Source organism: Pseudophryne corroboree, chromosome 6, assembly GCF_028390025.1.
Source record: "Pseudophryne corroboree isolate aPseCor3 chromosome 6, aPseCor3.hap2, whole genome shotgun sequence".
Lineage (NCBI taxonomy): Eukaryota > Metazoa > Chordata > Amphibia > Anura > Myobatrachidae > Pseudophryne > Pseudophryne corroboree.
The window spans coordinates 269,788,867-269,804,030 of NC_086449.1; the positions used below are offsets into that span (position 1 = coordinate 269,788,867).

Below are 15,164 nucleotides of genomic sequence, written 5' to 3' on the forward strand. Positions count from 1 at the left end.
TAGTCAGACATTTCATAATTTGAAATAGCTGGGAATATGCAACAGTCCAGACATGAAAAGATCAACATCTTAGGAGAAAAAACAATAGTGACATTGATATGGTGCAGTATAGGATTTGTCTTACCTAAGCCTACACACAGGTCTGATTGTGGTATGAACATTTAAAACATGTCTTTATTGACAACATACAATATTGTACTGTGGGCAACACCATAGTGCACAATTAGTCCATGAATAGGATTAAGCACGTGTAAAAGGGATTCTGGAACAGCAAGTCACAATGATGGTAATTAACTACAATATGGGGTTAAAGCCAAACAGTTTCCTGAGTGTTTAGCTGTAGCTTAAAGCAATTGCAATGGAAAAAGCCACATGTACTAGGCCTCTTGTATGCTCATGTAATCTATCACAAGGATGCTGATCATGGGGAAGGTACCTCGAAACAACTGATCTCCCATATAAGGAGAAAGAGATGTCTACCAACTGATCTCCCGGTATCCGGACTCCAGGTCGACAAGACAAAGGTCAACACCAAATGGTCAACACATCCTAGGTCGACATGAGTTTTTCACTTCTTTTTTTTTTCTTCATTTTTTGAAATTTTTCATACTTTACGATCCAAGTGGACTACGATTGGGAACAGTAATCTGTGAAGAGCGCAGCGGTAATAGAGCGAGGCACCTTGCCCGAAGCATGGCGAGCGAAGCGGTGCACTAATTGGGGTTCCCGGTCACTCTACGAAGAAAACAACACCCAAAAAACATAAAAAAACTCATGTCGACCTTTTTCCATGTCGACCTTGTTCATGTCAAACATTTTTCCTTGTCGACCTTTTGTCCATGTCGATCCAAGGTGTGTCGACCATTTGGTGTAGACCTAAGGTGTGTTGACCTTTGTGGTGTCGACCTGGAGTCCCAGACCCGATGATCTATATATGGAGAAAGAGATGTCCGCACATAATGGAATGCCCGCTCAACGTGTTGTTGCTCTACATGAGGGGGAGCATAACCACGTATGGCTAGATGATGATATCAACCTGTTTAGCACTCAGGGCAAGCGGTTCACTGTCAGCGGCTTTGGTCCTATTAGTTTATTGGGAAGATGATCTTGCACTCAGGTTGATAGTGACCATTTTTATGACTGCATTTCTGGGCATGCCTATATTGATCCTATCAATTTCTCTCCCAGAATATTGGATCAGTTGCCTGATAATATTGCATCATATGAGATCATCTAAAGCAGAGGTTCTCAAACTCGGTCCTCGGGGGCCCATACAGTGCATGTTTTGCAGGTCTCCTCACAGAATCGCAAGTGAAATAATTAGCTCCACCTGTGGACCTTTTAAAATGTGTCAGTGAGTAATTAATACACCTGTGCACCTGCTGGGTTACCTGCAAAACATGCACTGTGTGGGCTCTCGAGGACCGAGTTTGAAAACCTCTGATCTAAAGTATTCTTGTGGCTGAATGAGTTATTACAGGCAAATGATTACACATATGATTTGTCTTTACCCCAGGCTCATGCCCTGGAAGCAGACATGGAGAAGGAATTCCTGGAGATTGCATGCATGTGCAAGACTGTCATCTGCTGCAGAGTTACTCCTCTTCAGAAAGCGCAAGTGGTGGAGCTTGTGAAAAAGTATAAAAAAGCGGTTACTCTGGCCATTGGGGATGGCGCTAATGACATCAGCATGATAAAAAGTAAGCCAGTAAAAATCAGTTTAAGACTTGTTTTTGAGTTGGTATGAAACAAGAAATACTCATTGATGATCGATTAATTCTAGACGCTTCACTTAAGACTTGCAATAGGCCTGCTTGCCCCTTTAAGTTAGAAAGCCAACTTCTATACAACATAGTTTCACTATTTTATGGAGTTGAAGGTTTCTTTTCAGGTTTAATTTAATTTGGGGGAAAAACTGAACCCATCCTTTATTGTTCAAGCTTAAAAAGTAATGTCTGCCTATAACAGACTATCCAGTTTGATACTATTGCAGTGTTATATGTAATTTGTGTTGCAGGAGAAGAGGTCACAGTACCTACATATGCTTCACTTTTGGACTTATTTGCTATGATTTTACCAGTCTTATTTATCTCATTCTAATGTTTTTCTTACATATCTAGCTATCGCATCTTTATATTACAGGCCTAGGTTTTCAACATGTGTCCCTGGAAAGTATTGGCTCTGGCAATGTCCACAATAAATAAACTTGTGTGTGTGTGTGTGTGTGTGTGTGTGTGTGTGTGTGTGTGTGTGTGTGTGTATACTGTGTATGTGTGTATACTGTGTATGTGTGTATACTGTGTATGTGTGTATCATTTTTCTCCCCTAATTGAATCTTTTTCTCTTTTTGATGATTGCAGGTGCGCACATAGGCGTTGGCATCAGTGGACAGGAAGGCATGCAGGCAGTTTTAGCCAGTGATTACTCATTTGCTCAGTTTAGATATCTACAAAGACTCCTCCTAGTGCATGGGCGCTGGTCATACTTTCGAATGTGTAAATTCCTATGCTATTTCTTCTATAAAAACTTTGCCTTCACACTAGTGCATTTCTGGTTTGGATTCTTCTGTGGGTTCTCTGCACAGGTGAGTGATTGTTATACATAATGCAACATAAGATGCCAATGTAAGGAATAATGCAAATTAAAAGAAGGCAATCCTAAATGCAGTGTAACAACAGTTTTTCTTCCATGTGTAACTTTTTCTCCTGGACCTGTTGACGGATTAATTTATTGATGAGATATAATTGCTGAGTTAGAAAATATTGCCTACCATACTCAAATGTTTGTAAATTGCAGTATGTTGTCAAATAACTGAATGAGCATCATAGTACAGGAGAAGCTAAAAATTCTCACCATTTTGTTAACTATACTTCTTATTAAGCGAGGGGGGACCTCTATTGTATGGTATTATATGAATTTTCGACTTACTTTCACACTGACTGAGGCCTTAAGAGTTAACAGCTACTTATACCCAGGGTTGCCATGAGAAAGTGTGGGGCTTATTACAAATGAAACACAGATGTAGCATGGGGCCCTCGTGCCCAGAGTAACAACATGCTATGATGCCTTTTCCCCCTGTGGAGATCAGGGTAGGGGTGCCCTCTCCTGGGGTAGATGGGCACCTCCGAACACACAGCAGCTGGAAAACGGCAGACCAGGCCAGGGTTTTCGTGCAATCTAGCCATGTCTAGTTTTATTGTGTAGTACATAAAACAAAACATAAAAATAAATCCTAGCCCGTCTGCGCACTAACTAAACATAATAGATCCCTCTCTTGGGGTGTTAAGACCGAATACCCCTACCACAACACAGGCATAAGCACAGTACTTACAGTCAGTAAATCACAGTGTTTCATAATGGGCTTGCTGCCTGTTTCTCCAGGTAGTGAGACCCTGAGCCAAGCCCTGACACTAATTAGCCTGCTTTCAGGCTGAAGGCCTAAAAACCTGAACTGGGCTTTATGAGTGGAGCTCTTTCATCTCTCTCACACCCATACCCCCCGGGACCCCTTATCCGGCTTTTAGTAAAAGCCTGAACTCTATTCCAGTCTGTTGATAAGAAACATACATTTCCTAATTGTTTAAAATACATAGGCCAGAAACCTGGGACAAAGATATCTCCCATTTATCTCTTTACCAGTGCTTCTATTACTATATACAGATAGATAGATAGATAGATAGATAGATAGATAGATAGATAGATAGATAGATAGATAGATAGATAGACATAAAATAGAAAAACAGAAACAATGAAAAATATTTGTTAAAGGCAATAAAACAAATACATCTTTAGGATTATGCAAAGTTCTTTATTCAGAGAATAAAGCTTTTTTCTTTTTTTTTTTTTTTTGATGGTCACATATTAATTCTTATGAGACTTTCCCATACATGGGCGTATTGCTGGAGATAGCACATATATAGATGACAATAACCCTTTCACGTGAGATATCTCATAGATTTACCATGGAAGAAAATGTGCTTACCTTTTATTTGTAGCTGCAGTCATATTGGAGTTGAACATAATATTGCCTGCATTCATACAGTACACCCTACTTCTGATTGGCTACCACCAGCCAGTGAGAGCAGAGTCACAGTTACAATGGGGTGGCGGGGAGGGCCCAAGATGGGGAAGAAGGGCTGGGGTCTGAAGCATGGGGATTGGTGGTCAGATGAACACACGGGGAGTGGTGGTCAGAGACACACTTTGAAAGGCATACTTGTGGAGGGAGGGGACAGATGCCCCTTTTGGAAACATCTGCTGCTATGCACCTCTGGTCACAATTGCAGGCACAGCAGGAGCTGTTAGGTAAAATGGACACGGCACGGGGATAAAGGTGGTGGAGAGTTGGGTGCTGGCAATAGGAGGAGCCTATGATTAGACTGAAGTCTCCATTCTCCTATGAGAGGAGAACCTGGTGTGTGCAACTCCCATTCCTCACCCCACCCAACTAAATTCCATTCTGCAGCAGCCAGGAGGCTGTAGCGTGCTCATGATCCCAGCAGCAATCTATTTTCCTCTCACATCTGATATGGGGTACACTGCGGTAATGACAGTAGGTTAGAGGCCCGGCACAGAAGGAGGCACTAAAAGATTAAGAAAATAGCTCTGCCCCTCTAACCCTTCCCACCTACACTGGATCTCAGTTTGTTTGTTTTTTACTTTTTTTTTCTCTTGTGGCACAGTCAGACAATGCCACTGCTGTGGCTTTTATCAACAAACAGGGCAGAAAAAAAAGTCATCTTGCAGTGATGGAGGTAGGATCAGTGGAGCTTACCCAAAATAGATCTCATGGCTTCCCAGCTGAATAAGAAAATTCCCTTGTACAAAGCACACTCGAGGTATCCTCAGGCAGTCTTTGTCAGTGTCTTTTGACAGTGTCTTGGTCCTTCCACTTAGGGTACCTCTTCCCACCTCTCCCAATCATACTCATAACTCCAGACTGGCGTCTTCAGTCATGGTATGCTCTCCTTCGTACAGACCATGCTTCAGTCTCATATGCACATGTGATTTCTTAGTTTTTTATTTTTAATAAATTTGTAAAAGTATCGAAAAAAACTTTTTTTCACGTAGTCTTTATGGGGTATTGTGTGTAGAATTTTGAGGGAAATTATGAATTGAATTCATTTTGGAATAAGGCTGTAACATAACAAAATGTGGAAAAAGTGAAGCGCTGTGAATACCTTCCGGATGCACTGTAAGCCCCCTTTATAATTTTCACTCCTAACAGGATGGTTTTTCAAACTAAATCTTCTTTTCTGACGAAGGTGGTTTTGCGGTTACATTTAAATCAATATATTGGTTTCCTGGCTTTTCCAGGAGCATCCTCTAGCTCTATGTCCTTAGGTCTTTTGGATGTTGTCTGTGCTTTTAGGATCTATCTTGAGCGTATATATCTTCCATTCGACACACAGATACCCTTGTGTGATACTGTGGATGCGCCAAAGCATGGTGGCCGGCCTCCAAGCATCATTGCGACCATCTGCCAGACTTACCTTTCATCTAGTAAATTGGTTCCAGATTCACTCCGGACTCATTCTACTCGTGTAGTCTTGGCTTATTGGGTGGTTTACCATGGCTCCTCGGTGGAACAGTTGTGCAAAGCGGCAACTTGGACATATCTGTAAACTTAAGTTTTACTGGTTCCATATTTTTGCTTCCTGAGATGCTAGTGTTTGGTGTAAAGTTTTGCATCCTTTCCTCGTAATCTCTCTGGAGGACACTGCAACCCCTCCCTATCTTGTTGTTTTTCTATGTTCTGTTGTGTTCCTTAATTCATGGTTATGTTTGTTTTTCCTTTGTACAGCTTTGTTGTGCAAAAGCTGAGGTTCAGTGGAGTGAAAGTGGTTAGAGGGGGCGGAGCTATTTTCTTAACTTATTAGTGCTAACTCCTGTGCCAGCCCTCTAACCCACAGTCATTACCACAGTGTCCCCCAGATAGATTATGAGGAACGGATTTTACAGTGAGTTCAAAAATCCAATTCTTAGTCAAATGCAGGCATTTGCCTGTGACTAAGAAGCAGTTAGCAGGCAAGATCATCTGTGAGCTGCGGCCCCACTCTGAGTCCTGGCCCAGTACATTAGTACTGGCTGTACCCCCTGATGGCGGTCCTGCTTATACCCAAGCATAATAAATAACTATTTTTAAATGATTGGGTGAGGTGCTCACTGAAAAAAGTCATGCATTGAGATGGTTGAGGACAACAGAGATATCAGAGTGCTAAAACATGCACTGAACTGCCTACTATATCTCCAAGGCCTTTTCATCCTTCATTCGTGCCTCCTTTTCTAGCTATCTGGTTCATATGTAATAGCTTACAAACTGTGAGTTGCAATTCCAGAGATTTAGCCCATAGATTTAAAATTGCAGTAAACTTATCACTTCATATCTAAGTGCAAAATTGCTGGAATTGCGCAAATTCATGCAATATGCAGACTATTACAAATGTGCCTCTGTCTCTCAAGATGGCTGCTGTATAGCTTTCTCCTGCTGCAGCAATTTGTGCTATTGGGATTTGGGATACAGAAGTGTTGGAGACACTTCTGCCTGAAAGCATGCGTTGAATAGCGCACATTATATTCAGTGTTTTCTGATAGCAATCAGATGTACGCAGTAACTTTTATTTCTCTAACGTCCTAGTGGATGCTGGGGACTCCGAAAGGACCATGGGGAATAGCGGCTCCGCAGGAGACTGGGCACAAAAGTAAAAAGCTTTAGGACTACCTGGTGTGCACTGGCTCCTCCCCCCATGACCCTCCTCCAAGCCTCAGTTAGATTTTTGTGCCCGAACGAGACGGGTGCAGGCTAAGGGGCTCTCCTGAGCTGCTTAGTGTAAAAGTTTAAAGTAGGTTTTTTATTTTCAGTGAGACCTGCTGGCAACAGGCTCACTGCACCGAGGGACTAAGGGGAGAAGAAGCGAACTCACCTGCGTGCAGAGTGGATTGGGCTTCTTAGGCTACTGGACATTAGCTCCAGAGGGACGATCACAGGCCCAGCCATGGATGGGTCCCGGAGCCGCGCCGCCGGCCCCCTTACAGAGCCAGAAGAGTGAAGAGGTCCGGAAAATCGGCGGCAGAAGACGTCCTGTCTTCAATAAGGTAGCGCACAGCACCGCAGCTGTGCGCCATTGCTCTCAGCACACTTCACACTCCGGTCACTGAGGGTGCAGGGCGCTGGGGGGGGCGCCCTGAGACGCAATAAAAAACCTTTTTCTCTGACGTCCTAAGTGGATGCTGGGGACTCCGTCAGGACCATGGAATAGCGGCTCCGCAGGAGACAGGGCACAAAAGTAAAAGCTTTAGGATCAGGTGGTGTGCACTGGCTCCTCCCCCTATGACCCTCCTCCAAGCCTTAGTTAGGTTTTTGTGCCCGGCCGAGAAGGGTGCAATCTAGGTGGCTCTCCTAAAGAGCTGCTTAGAGTAAAAGTTTTGTTAGGTTTTTTATTTTCAGTGAGTCCTGCTGGCAACAGGCTCACTGCAACGAGGGACTTAGGGGAGAAGTAGTGAACTCACCTGCGTGCAGGATGGATTGGCTTCTTAGGCTACTGGACACTAGCTCCAGAGGGACGATCACAGGTACAGCCTGGATGGGTCACCGGAGCCGCGCCGCCGACCCCCTTGCAGATGCTGAAGAGAGAAGAGGTCCAGAAATCGGCGGCTGAAGACTTCTCAGTCTTCATGAGGTAGCGCACAGCACTGCAGCTGTGCGCCATTGCTCTCAGCACACTTCACACCAACGGTCACTGAGGGTGCAGGGCGCTTGGGGGGGCGCCCTGGGCAGCAATGAAAGTACCTATGCTGGCTAAAAATACATCACATATAGCCCCTGGGGCTATATGGATGTATTTAACCCCTGCCAGGTTGTCAGAAAAACGGGAGAAGAAGCCCGCCGAAAAGGGGGCGGGGCCTATTCTCCTCAGCACACAGCGCCATTTTCCTACACAGCTCCGCTGCTAGGAAGGCTCCCAGGCTCTCCCCTGCACTGCACTACAGAAACAGGGTTAAAACAGAGAGGGGGGGCACTTATTTGGCGATATTATTATATATTAAGATGCTATAAGGGAAAACACTTATATAAGGTTGTCCCTGTATAATATAGCGTTTTGGTGTGTGCTGGCAAACTCTCCCTCTGTCTCCCCAAAGGGCTAGTGGGGTCCTGTCCTCTATCAGAGCATTCCCTGTGTGTGTGCTGTGTGTCGGTACGTGTGTGTCGACATGTATGAGGACGATGTTGGTGAGGAGGCGGAGCAATTGCCTGTAATGGTGATGTCACTCTCTAGGGAGTCGACACCGGAATGGATGGCTTATTTAGGGAATTACGTGATAATGTCAACACGCTGCAAGGTCGGTTGACGACATGAGACGGCCGGCAAACCAATTAGTACCTGTCCAGGCGTCTCAAACACCGTCAGGGGCTTTAAAACGCCCATTTACCTCAGTCGGTCGACACAGACACGGACACTGACTCCACCAGTGTCGACGGTGAAGAAACAAACGTATTTTCCATTTGGGCCACACGTTACATGTTAAGGGCAATGAAGGAGGTGTTACATATTTCTGATACTACAAGTACCACAAAAGAGGGTATTATGTGGGGTGTGAAAAAACTACCTGTAGCTTTTCCTGAATCAGATAAATTAAATGAAGTGTGTGATGATGCGTGGGTTTCCCCCGATAGAAAATTATTGGCGTTATACCCTTTCCCGCCAGAAGTTAGGGCGCGTTGGGAAACACCCCTTAGGGTGGATAAGGCGCTCACACGCTTATCAAAACAAGTGGCGTTACCGTCTCCAGATACGGCCGCCCTCAAGGAGCCAGCTGATAGGAGGCTGGAAAATATCCTAAAAAAGTATATACACACATACTGGTGTTATACTGCGACCAGCGATCGCCTCAGTCTGGATGTGCAGCGCTGGGGTGGCTTGGTCGGATTCCCTGACTGAAAATATTGATACCCTTGACAGGGACAGTATTTTATTGACTATAGAGCATTTAAAGGATGCATTTCTATATATGCGAGATGCACAGAGGGATATTTGCACTCTGGCATCAAGAGTAAGTGCGATGTCCATATCTGCCAGAAGATGTTTATGGACACGACAGTGGTCAGGTGATGCAGATTCCAAACGGCACATGGAAGTATTGCCGTATAAAGGGGAGGAGTTATTTGGGGTCGGTCCATCGGACCTGGTGGCCACGGCAACAGCTGGAAAATCCACCTTTTTTACCCCAAGTCACATCTCAGCAGAAAAAGACACCGTCTTTTCAGCCTCAGTCCTTTCGTCCCCATAAGGGCAAGCAGGCAAAAGGCCAGTCATATCTGCCCAGGGATAGAGGAAAGGGAAGAAGACTGCAGCAGGCAGCCCATTCCCAGGAACAGAAGCCCTCCACCGCTTTTGCCAAGTCCTCAGCATGACGCTGGGGCCGTACAAGCGGACTCAGGTGCGGTGGGGGGTCGTCTCAAGAGTTTCAGCGCGCAGTGGGCTCACTCGCAAGTGGACCCCTGGATCCTACAAGTAGTATCCCAGGGGTACAGATTGGAAATTTGAGACGTCTCCCCCTCGCAGGTTCCTGAAGTCTGCTTTACCAACGTCTCCCTCCGACAGGGAGGCAGTATTGGAAACAATTCACATGCTGTATTCCCAGCAGGTGATAATCAAAGTACCCCTCCTACAACAAGGAAAGGGGTATTATTCCACACTATATTGTGGTACTGAAGCCAGACGGCTCGGTGAGACCTATTCTAAATCTGAAATATTTGAACACTTACATACAAAGGTTCAAATCAAGATGGAGTCACTCAGAGCAGTGATAGCGAACCAGGAAGAAGGGGACTATATGGTGTCCCTGGACATCAAGGATGCTTACCTCCATGTCCCAATTTGCCCTTCTCACCAAGGGTACCTCAGGTTCGTGGTAAAAAACTGTCACTATCAGTTTCAGACGCTGCCGTTTGGATTGTCCACGGCACCCCGGGTCTTTACCAAGGTAATGGCCGAAATGATGATTCTTCTTCAAAGAAAAGGCGTCTTAATTATCCCTTACTTGGACGATCTCCTGATAAGGGCAAGGTCCAGAGAACAGTTGGAGGTCGGAGTAGCACTATCTCAAGTAGTTCTACGACAGCACGGGTGGATTCTAAATATTCCAAAATCGCAGCTGTCTCCGACGACACGTCTGCTGTTCCTAGGGATGATTCTGGACACAGTCCAGAAAAAGGTGTTACTCCCGGAGGAGAAAGCCAGGGAGTTATCCGAGCTAGTCAGGAACCTCCTAAAACCAGGAAAAGTGTCAGTGCATCATTGCACAAGGGTCCTGGGAAAAATGGTGGCTTCTTACGAAGCGATTCCATTCGGCAGATTTCACGCAAGAACTTTTCAGTGGGATCTGCTGGAAAAATGGTCCGGATCGCATCTTCAGATGCATCAGCGGATAACCCTGTCTCCAAGGACAAGGGTGTCTCTTCTGTGGTGGCTGCAGAGTGCTCATCTACTAAAGGGCCACAGATTCGGCATTCAGGACTGGGTCCTGGTGACCACGGATGCCAGCCTGAAAGGCTGGGGAGCAGTCACACAAGGAAAAAAATTTCCAGGGAGTGTGATCAAGTCTGGATCCACATAAATATACTGGAGCTAAGAGCAATTTACAATGCTCTAAGCTTAGCAAGACCTCTGCTTCAAGGTCAGCCGGTATTGATCCAGTGGGACAACATCACGGCAGTCGCCCACGTAAACAGACAGGGCGGCACAAGAAGCAGGAGGGCAATGGCAGAAACGGCAAGGATTCTTCGCTGGGCGGAAAATCATGTGATAGCACTGTCAGCAGTGTTCATTCCGGGAGTGGACAACTGGGAAGCAGACTTCCTCAGCACGACCTCCACCCGGGAGAGTGGGGACTTCATCGGGAAGTCTTCCACATGATTGTGAACCGTTGGGAAAGACCAAAGGTGGACATGATGGCGTCCCGCCTGAACAAAAAACTCGACAGGTATTGCGCCAGGTCAAGAGACCCTCAGGCAATAGCTGTGGACGTTCTGGTAACACCGTGGGTGTACCAGTCGGTGTATGTGTTCCCTCCTCTGCTTCTCATACCTAAGGTACTGAAAATTATAAGACGTAGAGGAGTAAGAACTATACTCGTGGCTCCGGATTGGCCAAGAAGGACTTGGTACCCGGAACTTCAAGAGATGCTCACAGAGGACTCATGGCCTCTGCCGCTAAGAAGGGACTTGCTTCAGCAAGTACCATGTCTGTTCCAAGACTTACCGCGGCTGCGTTTGACGGCATGGCGGTTGAACGCCGGATCCTAAGGGAAAAAGGCATTCCGGAAGAGGTCATTCCTACCCTGGTCAAAGCCAGGAAGGAGGTGACCGCACAACATTATCACCACATGTGGCGAAAATATGTTGCGTGGTGTGAGGCCAGGAAGGCCCCACGAAGAAATTTCAACTCGGTCGATTCCTGCATTTCCTGCAAACAGGAGTGTCTATGGGCCTCAAATTGGGGTCCATTAAGGTTCAAATTTCGGCCCTGTCGATTTTCTTCCAGAAAGAATTGGCTTCAGTTCCTGAAGTCCAGAAGTTTGTCAAGGGAGTACTGCATATACAACCCCCTTTGTGCCTCCAGTGGCACTGTGGGATCTCAACGTAGTTCTGGGATTCCTCAAATCACATTGGTTTAAACCGCTCAAATCTGTGGATTTGAAATATCTCACATGGAAAGTGACCATGATGTTGGCCCTGGCCTCGGCCAGGCGAGTGTCAGAATTGGCGGCTTTGTCTCACAAAAGCCCATATCTGATTGTCCATTCAGACAGGGCAGAGCTGCGGACTCGTCCCCAGTTTCTCCCTAAGGTGGTGTCAGCGTTTCACCTGAACCAGCTTATTGTGGTACCTGCGGCTACTAGGGACTTGGAGGACTCCAAGTTGCTAGATGTTGTCAGGGCCCTGAAAATATAGGTTTCCAGGACGGCTGGAGTCAGGAAAACTGACTTGCTGTTATCCTGTATGCACCCAACAAACTGGGTGCTCTTGCTTCTAAGCAGACGATTGCTAGTTGGATGTGTAGTACAATTCAGCTTGCACATTCTGTGGCAGGCCTGCCACAGCCAAAATATGTAAATGCCCATTCCACAAGGAAGGTGGGCTCATCTTGGGCGGCTGCCCGAGGGGTCTCGGCTTTACAACTTTGCCGAGCTGCTACTTGGTCAGGGGCACACCCTGGCTGAGGAGGACCTGGAGTTCTCTCACTCGGTGCTGCAGAGTCATCCGCACTCTCCCGCCCGTTTGGGAGCTTTGGTATAATCCCCATGGTCCTGACGGAGTCCCCAGCATCCACTTAGGACGTCAGAGAAAATAAGAATTTACTTACCGATAATTCTATTTCTCGTAGTCCGTAGTGGATGCTGGGCGCCCATCCCAAGTGCGGATTGTCTGCAATACTTGTACATAGTTATTGTTACAAAAATCGGGTTATTATTGTTGTGAGCCATCTTTTCAGAGGCTCCGCTGTTATCATGCTGTTAACTGGGTTCAGATCACAGGTTGTACAGTGTGATTGGTGTGGCTGGTATGAGTCTTACCCGGGATTCAAAATCCTTCCTTATTGTGTACGCTCGTCCGGGCACAGTATCCTAACTGAGGCTTGGAGGAGGGTCATAGGGGGAGGAGCCAGTGCACACCACCTGATCCTAAAGCTTTTACTTTTGTGCCCTGTCTCCTGCGGAGCCGCTATTCCATGGTCCTGACGGAGTCCCCAGCATCCACTACGGACTACGAGAAATAGAATTATCGGTAAGTAAATTCTTATTTTTTGGCAAAAAATACATCACATATAGCTCCTGGGCTATATGGATGCATTTAACCCCTACCAATTTTTCCATTAAAAAGCGGGAGAAAGGCCGCCGAGAAGGGGGCGGAGCCTATCTCCTCAGCACACTGGCGCCATTTTTTCCTCACAGCTCCGTTGGAGGAAGGCTCCCTGACTCTCCCCTGCAGTCCTGCACTACAGAAACAGGGTAAAACAAGAGAGGGGGGGCACTAAATTGGCATATTAATATATACAGCAGCTATATTAGGGAAAAACACTTATATAAGGTTATCCCTATATATATATAGCGCTCTGGTGTGTGCTGGCAAACTCTCCCTCTGTCTCCCCAAAGGGCTAGTGGGGTCCTGTCCTCTATCAGAGCATTCCCTGTGTGTGCGCTGTGTGTCGGTACGCTGTGTCGACATGTATGAGGAGGAAAATGATGTGGAGGCGGAGCAATTGCCTGTGTTAGTGATGTCACCCCCTAGGGAGTCGACACCTGACTGGATGGTCTTATGGAAAGAATTACGTGATAGTGTCGGCACTTTACAAAAGACTGTTGACGACATGAGACAGCCGGCAAATCAGTTAATACCTGTACAGGCGTCTCAAACACCGTCAGGGGCTATAAAACGCCCGTTACCTCAGGTCGATACAGACACGGACACTGACTCCAGTGTCGACGGTGAGGAAACAAACGTATTTTCCAGTAGGGCCACACGTTACATGATCACGGCAATGAAGGAGGTTTTGAACATTTCTGATACTACAAGTACCACAAAAAAGGGTATTATGTGGGGTGTGAAAAAACTACCCGTAGTTTTTCCTGAATCAGATGAATTAAATGAGGTGTGTGATGAAGCGTGGGTTTCCCCCGATAAAAAACTGCTAATTTCTAAAAAATTATTGGCATTATACCCTTTCCCGCCAGAGGTTAGGGCGCGTTGGGAAACACCCCCTAGAGTGGATAAGGCGCTCACACGCTTATCAAAACAAGTGGCGTTACCGTCTCCTGATACGGCCGCCCTCAAGGAACCAGCTGATAGGAAGCTGGAAAATATCCTAAAAAGTATATACACACATACTGGTATTATACTGCGACCAGCAATCGCCTCAGCCTGGATGTGCAGTGCTGGGGTGGCTTGGTCGGATTCCCTGACTGAAAATATTGATACCCTGGACAGGGACAATATATTATTGACTATAGAGCATTTAAAGGATGCATTTCTATATATGCGTGATGCACAGAGGGATATTTGCACTCTGGCATCAAGAGTAAGTGCGCTGTCCATTTCTGCCAGAAGAGGGTTATGGACGCGACAGTGGTCAGGTGATGCGGATTCCAAACGGCATATGGAAGTATTGCCGTATAAAGGGGAGGAGTTATTTGGGGTCGGTCTATCGGACCTGGTGGCCACGGCAACGGCTGGGAAATCCACCTTTTTACCCCAAGTCACCTCGCAGCAGAAAAAGATACCGTCTTTTCAGGCTCAGTCCTTTCGTCCCCATAAGGGCAAGCGGGCAAAAGGCCACTCATATCTGCCCCGGGGCAGAGGAAGGGGAAAAAGACTGCAGCAGACAGCCTCTTCCCACGAACAGAAGCCCTCCCCCGCTTCTGCCAAGTCCTCAGCATGACGCTGGGGCCTTACAAGCGGACTCAGGCACGGTGGGGGCCCGTCTCAAGAATTTCAGCGCGCAGTGGGCTCACTCGCAAGTGGACCCCTGGATCCTGCAGGTAGTATCTCAGGGGTACAAATTGGAATTCGAGACGTCTCCCCCTCGCCGGTTCCTGAAGTCTGCTTTACCAACGTCTCTCCCCGACAGGGAGGCGGTATTGGAAGCCATTCACAAGCTGTATTCCCAGCAAGTGATAATCAAGGTACCCCTCCTACAACAGGGAAAGGGGTATTATTCCACGCTGTTTGTGGTACCGAAGCCGGACTGCTCGGTGAGACCCATTTTAAATCTGAAATCCTTGAACACTTACATATAAAGGTTCAAGTTCAAGATGGAGTCACTCAGAGCAGTGATAGCGAACCTGGAAGAAGGGGACTATATGGTGTCTCTGGACATCAAGGATGCTTACCTCCATGTCCCAATTTGCCCTTCTCACCAAGGGTACCTCAGGTTTGTGGTACAGAACTGTCACTATCAGTTTCAGACGCTGCCGTTTGGATTGTCCACGGCACCCCGGGTCTTTACCAAGGTAATGGCCGAAATGATGATTCTTCTTCGAAGAAAAGGCGTCTTAATTATCCCTTACTTGGACGATCTCCTGATAAGGGCAAGGTCCAGGGAACAGTTAGAGGTCGGAGTAGCACTATCTCAAGTAGTACTACGACAGCACGGATGGATTCTAAA

At 46.6% G+C, this 15,164-nt stretch overlaps 1 protein-coding gene across 3 annotated transcripts in view; it reads left to right on the forward strand.

Annotated features, from left to right (window-relative positions):
- ATP8B4 (ATPase phospholipid transporting 8B4 (putative)) overlaps positions 1–15,164 on the forward strand; it is a 498,700-nt gene that overhangs the window by 455,256 nt on the left and 28,280 nt on the right. For all 3 annotated transcript variants that reach the window (XM_063926015.1, XM_063926016.1, XM_063926013.1), the window contains 2 exons: positions 1,517–1,700; positions 2,361–2,584. In XM_063926015.1, coding sequence (XP_063782085.1) covers positions 1,517–1,700; positions 2,361–2,584 — 408 coding nt within the window. The remainder of the gene's footprint in view (positions 1–1,516; positions 1,701–2,360; positions 2,585–15,164) is intronic.